At 42.2% G+C, this 6,000-nt stretch overlaps 1 protein-coding gene across 1 annotated transcript in view; it reads right to left on the reverse strand.

Moving 5' to 3' along the window:
• The window catches only part of HLTF (helicase like transcription factor), a 54,944-nt gene extending 49,161 nt beyond the window's left edge, over positions 1–5,783 (reverse strand). Inside the window, exons 1-2 of the mRNA XM_024208520.3 lie at positions 5,645–5,783; positions 570–780 (exon numbers count right to left, since the gene is read on the reverse strand). Of these exons, the coding sequence (XP_024064288.1) occupies positions 570–780; positions 5,645–5,664 (231 nt within the window). The 5' untranslated portion in view covers positions 5,665–5,783. The remainder of the gene's footprint in view (positions 1–569; positions 781–5,644) is intronic.
• Between the last annotated feature and the right edge of the window lie 217 nt (positions 5,784–6,000).

Genomic DNA, 6,000 nt, shown 5'->3' on the forward strand with positions numbered 1-6,000 from the left:
GAGAAACTGAGGGATAGGTATGTTAAGTGACTTGCTTAAAATCACATGGGCCAGATATACAATCCATCTCTCCTGGCTTCCAGTTCTATTGAAGTGCTATATCATCAAAAGTCTCCTCCATCCACCAACACTATAAAGACTGTGGCTAGCAGGACTGAGCTAGCTACAAGGATCTTTGCACAGTTCTAAATGAGTGTACAACTGGAGAAAGCAGAAAGGGGAGGGCACTTTAAGGAAAACATCTTCCCTTCCACTACGGTCAACTTCCTGGGGGCTGCTCTTATCTTACCTCCAGCCAGCTCCAGAGTAAATAACTAAAGCAGATCTAAAAGATACCTTAACAAATCCTGAAATTTAAATTGCGAGTTTAGACTACTGAATTCTTCTCTTGGAACTGTGTAGAATCTTAAATACACTGATACCAACAAATGAATGAGAAAGCCTTAGGACTTGTCAGAAAATACTGGAAAGCTGTGAAATTTTAACAACAAAAAGGCAAAATGTTCAATTTTTTCCCACTTTCCAACTACCACTGCTTAGTAGCATTTTATTATTCATACTGCACTTACAACCCCTGTGTAATAACGTAATCCAACCACATTTCCTCGCAAGGTTCCAAATAAAACAGCTGAATCTGTATCTTCATCTGTCCCAGGAATGTCATCTGTAGATAGAAAGTCTTCTAACCCAAACTGGGAATAAAAATCACGAGAGGTATAATGGGAATAGTTCCTATCTCCTCCAAGATGGGCAGATTGTAAGTATTTCCAGGCAGAATCTCTGCAGAAAGACAGAATAGAAGTTATTTGACATTGTATTTAAAAAAGTAGTCTGAATGTTTCAATTACTCTTGATCCCCTTTTATAAATGTCTATTTAATTTTCCCTTTTATAGTGTGAATATATATATTTCACATCTTTATGTAATCATTCTACCTTACCTGGCAATTTTCACCTAAGTTATACCCTACAAAAACAAAACAAAAAAAAACTGTCTCCAGGACAATACAGACTCACACAAACAACACATAGTCAAATTATTTTTACTATTTAACTGACTAGAATATAATCTTCAAGCACTCAGAAAAAGAGTCAACACTGTAGAGTAGGAGGTTTTGAATGCTTTTAGGGCAAGATTGAGCAGCAGGAGCAGAAGACTAAAAGGACCTTGGTTTTATTGCTTCAGAATTTTTTCTGCTGAGTGGGGGATCAAAGGAGCAAGGGGCAGAAGAGAGTAATGTCTCACACAACAGAGCACCAGAATACTGAGTTGGTCAGGGTTCCTCATGCTCAGAGGTTTATAATTTTCTGCTGAAAAAGGATACAGAGACTTTGCCATGGCAAAAATGCTTTCACTTCATTCTTCAGAAAGGGCTGGAAAAAGGGCAACACTGGCGTTTTTTAATAAAATACTGCCCTAAGCTTCACTGCCCCCCATATTCCTAACTTTGTCAAAAGTCATAGAGAATACGCAAAAAGACTATGTTTTTCCAACCTTAATAAGAACATAAGAACGGCCGTACCGGGTCAGACCAAAGGTCCATCTAGCCCAGTATCCTGTCTACCAACAGTGGCCAATGCCAGGTGCCCCAGAGGGAGTGGACCAACAGGCAAGTGATCAAGTGATCTCTCTCCTGCCATCCATCTCCATCCTCTGACAAACAGAGGCTAGCGACACCATTCCTTACCCATCCTGGCTAATAGCCATTAATGGACTTAACCACCATGAATTTATCCAGTTCTCTTTTAAACGCTGCTATAGTCCTAGCCTTCACAACCTCCTCAGGTAAGGAGTTCCACAAGTTGACTGCGCGCTGCGTGAAGAAGAACTTCCTTTTATTTGTTTTAAACCTGCTGCCTATTAATTTCATTTGGTGACCCCTAGTTCTTGTATTATGGGAATAAGTAAATAACTTTTCCTTATTCACTTTCTTCACACCACTCATGATTTGATATACCTCTATCATATCCCCCCTTAGTCTCCTCTTTTCCAAGCTGAAGAGTCCTAGCCTCTTCAATCTCTCCTCATATGGGACCCGTTCCAAACCCCTAATCATTTTAGTTGCCCTTTTCTGAACCTTTTCTAGTGCCAGTATATCTTTTTTGAGATGAGGAGACCACATCTGTACGCAGTATTCAAGATGTGGGCGTACCATCGATTTATATAAGGGCAATAATATATTCTCAGTCTTATTCTCTATCCCCTTTCTAATGATTTCTAACATCCTGTTTGCTTTTTTGACCGCCTCTGCACACTGCATGGACATCTTCAGAGAACTATCCACGATCACTCCAAGATCTTTTTCCTGACTTGTTGTAGCTAAATTAGCCCCCATCATATTGTATGTATAGTTGGGGTTATTTTTTCCAATGTGCATTACTTTACATTTATACACATTAAATTTCATTTGCCATTTTGTTGCCCAATCACTTAGTTTTGTGAGATCTTTTTGAAGTTCTTCACAGTCTGCTTTGGTCTTAACTATCTTGAGCAGTTTAGTATCATCTGCAAACTTTGCCACCTCACTGTTTCCCCTTTCTCCAGATCATTTATCAATAAGTTGAATAGGATTGGTCCGAGGACTGACCCTTGGGGAACACCACTAGTTATCCCTCTCCATTCTGAGAATTTACCATTAATTCCTACCCTTTGTTCCCTGTCTTTTAACCAGTTCTCAATCCATGAAAGGACCTTCCCTTTTATCCCATGACAGCTTAATTTACGTAAGGGCCTTTGGTGAGGGACCTTGTCAAAGGCTTTCTGGAAATCTAAGTACACTATGTCCACTGGATCTCCCTTGTCCACATGTTTGTTGACCCCTTCAAAGAACTCTAATAGATTAGTAAGACACAATTTCCCTTTACAGAAACCATGTTGACTATTGCTCAGCAGTTTATGTTTTTCTATGTGTCTGACAATTTTATTCGTTACTATTGTTTCGACTAATTTGCCCGGTACAGACGTTAGACTTACCGGTCTGTAATTGCCGGGATCACCTCTAGAGCCCTTTTTAATTATTGGCGTTACATTAGCTAACTTCCAGTCATTGGGTACAGAAGCCGATTTAAAGGACAGGTTACAAATCTTAGTTAATAGTTCCGCAACTTCACATTTGAGATCTTTCAGAACTCTTGGGTGAATGCCATCTGGTCCCGGTGACTTGTTAATGTTAAGTTTATCAATTAATTCCAAAACCTCCTCTAGTGACACTTCAATCTGTGACAGTTCCTCAGATTTGTCACCTACAAAAGCCGGCTCAGGTTTGGGAATCTCCCTAACATCCTCAGCTGTGAAGACTGAAGCAAAGAATCCATTTAGTTTCTCCACAATGCCTTTATCGTCTTTAAGCGCTCCTTTTGTATCTTGATCATCAAGGGGCCCCACTGGTTGTTTAGCAGGCTTCCTGCTTCTGATGTACTTAAAAAACATTTTGTTATTACCTTTGGAGTTTTTGGCTAGCCGTTCTTCAAACTCCTCTTTGGCTTTTCTTATTACATTCTTGCACTTAATTTGGCAGTGTTTATGCTCCTTTCTATTTGCCTCATTAGGATTTGACTTACACTTTTTAAAGGAAGTCTTTTTATCTCTCACTGCTTCTTTTACATGGTTAAGTCACGGTGGCCCTTTTTTAGTTTTTTTAGTTAATATAGTCCTATATAATAAGTGCTTTACAAACACTAGTTTATTTGGCATGGTTTCTCTCAAAGAGCAGAGTGGCTGTTCTCATTGATGATACCTGATCACTTCTGCCTGACATCACATTTATGGACTGTCAGAATCCACTAGAGACAGCAAGTGGGAAGTAATATAAACAAATTATTATCTGCATTAGAAATCTACACTTTTCAGGTGAGATACAATGAGGTACAAAGCCAAACTGTAATAAGTCACTTAAGTTGCTTTATTGAATACGGTACAGTTCAAGAAGTGAAATTATTACTTTTATAACATACTTTATAACACTTCTGAGACAACTACTCAGTCCTGGCATATATAGTCATACTGGATACTCACAGTAAGAATCATCTGGTTGGTGAAGATTCTTTCTTATACTCCTTCTTTCTTATTATAAAGAGGAATCCTCAATAACTGCTCAGTATATTGTACTTTTTGGCTAACTCATAAAAACATCTGTGACCATGTATGTCAAATACATGTATTCATATCAATGCAAAGAAAAGCACTAACACTTGCTGACCTTTACAAAAGCAACACAAAAACGAATGCTCAGTGCTTTGGAAGGCTGTTAACAGTTAACAGCATAGCACATTATAACTGCACAGCAAGACCTTCCTGCACAGTCATTATTTAGTTAAATTATCTTAAACTACTGTCAGTGTGACTAGGCTTACAAATGCTGTGTATTTGGAGCTTTGTCTGGATCAACTTTGGTTTCTTTTGCACAATATCACTCTAATTTTAGAGCAGGGGTAGGCAACCTATGGCATGTGTGCCGAATGCGGCACGCGAGCTAATTTTCAGTGGCACTCACACTGCTGGGGTCCTGGCCACCGGTCCGGAGGGCTCTGCATTTTAATTTAATTTTAAATGAAGCTTCTTAAACATTTTAAAAACCTTATTTATTTTACATACAACAATAGTTTAGTTATATATTATAGACTTATAGAAAGAGACCTTCTAAAACGTTAAAATGTATTACCGGCACGCGAAACCTTAAATTAGAGTGAATAAATGAAGACTCGGCACAGCACTTCTGAAAGGTTGCCGTTCCCTGTTTTAGAGTAATCCATGGTTGAGTAAGAACCATGGAATCAGACCCACAATTTAGCCAGGGTTTACCACAAAGTCATCTAAGCTTTGCCCACCTGAGGGCTATACTAGCAACCTGTCAATTCGAAAGCCACATATATGTTGTGCCACATACCTCTTATGTTCTTATAGGACTAAACTGGCATTACATGGGTGTGTGACGGGGAAAGTGAAATACGCAATCAACTCCACCAGCTACTGGCTTGACATGGAAGGGAACACATACCATACCCGTATAAAGGGTGGCTGAGCAACTGGTTCAAGGTGTATTTGCTTCCTGTGGAACTCCGGGTGAATCATCCATAATTCCCGCTGGGACTCCTGAGGCAGCACTTTCCTCTCTATATACTAATTCAAGTAAGATGTGCTTTAAAGGCACAATCCTGCCCTGATTTTGGAAATGTGGTGGTAGCAGAGAATAATGACCTAAATGCATTAATGTAACATGTATAACTGAAGTGGGATGCCAAGATTTAAGGAGCACTAGAGCCCAGCTAAGGAGAAACAACAGCGCTCACAGGATGGGTAAGGGAGGATGGAAGAGACAGGCATCTCACACCAATGAGAACTGGTCACTCTCTCTCCATTATAACTGTCACATCCTCTCAACACTACAAATGATAACTGTCTCCATAATAGCCCCACTAACGCCCCCCCTCCCCCAGCCCAGGTAACCCAGCTCCAACCCACCCCCTCAGCTCCACCAGCCCCCCCCCTCCCCCCAGGCCCCCCCGCCGCTCCACCAGCCCCCCCCTCCCCGGCCCAGGGCACCCAGCCCCAACCCACCCCCACCACCAGCCCCTTCCCCCAGCAACCGGCCACGCTGACCGCAGTTACAAGAAACCTGCCCCTGGCTTCCCACCCCGGCCCTCACCTCATGCACATCCAAGCCATGGTGCTGCCGGGGGCCGCCGCACGGCGAGGGTGACAGGAGAGCAGGCCCAGCGCCCGGCAAGGGACCGGAAGACGCGCAGCCCACCAGCGATTTCGGTCCCAAGCCCACCGCCGTCAGTGCAGCGCTTAGCGCTACCAGCCTGACTGACAACAACAGCACCAATCCCACCCAGGGTTTCACAGTCCTCAGCCAATGAGAACAGAGCTGTGGAAAAGGGGCGGGACTTTCTCTATACGTTCTCTGTGCGACGAGAACAGAGCCGACGAAGATGCGCCAAACCCTCCATCAGCCTCCGCAGTGTCCCTCCACCTCCCTTCCACCGCCCCTGCGAGTAG

Source organism: Terrapene carolina, unplaced genomic scaffold (assembly GCF_002925995.2).
Source record: "Terrapene carolina triunguis isolate 2854851 unplaced genomic scaffold, T_m_triunguis-2.0 Scaffold88, whole genome shotgun sequence".
In the NCBI taxonomy this organism is placed as follows: Eukaryota; Metazoa; Chordata; order Testudines; family Emydidae; genus Terrapene; species Terrapene triunguis.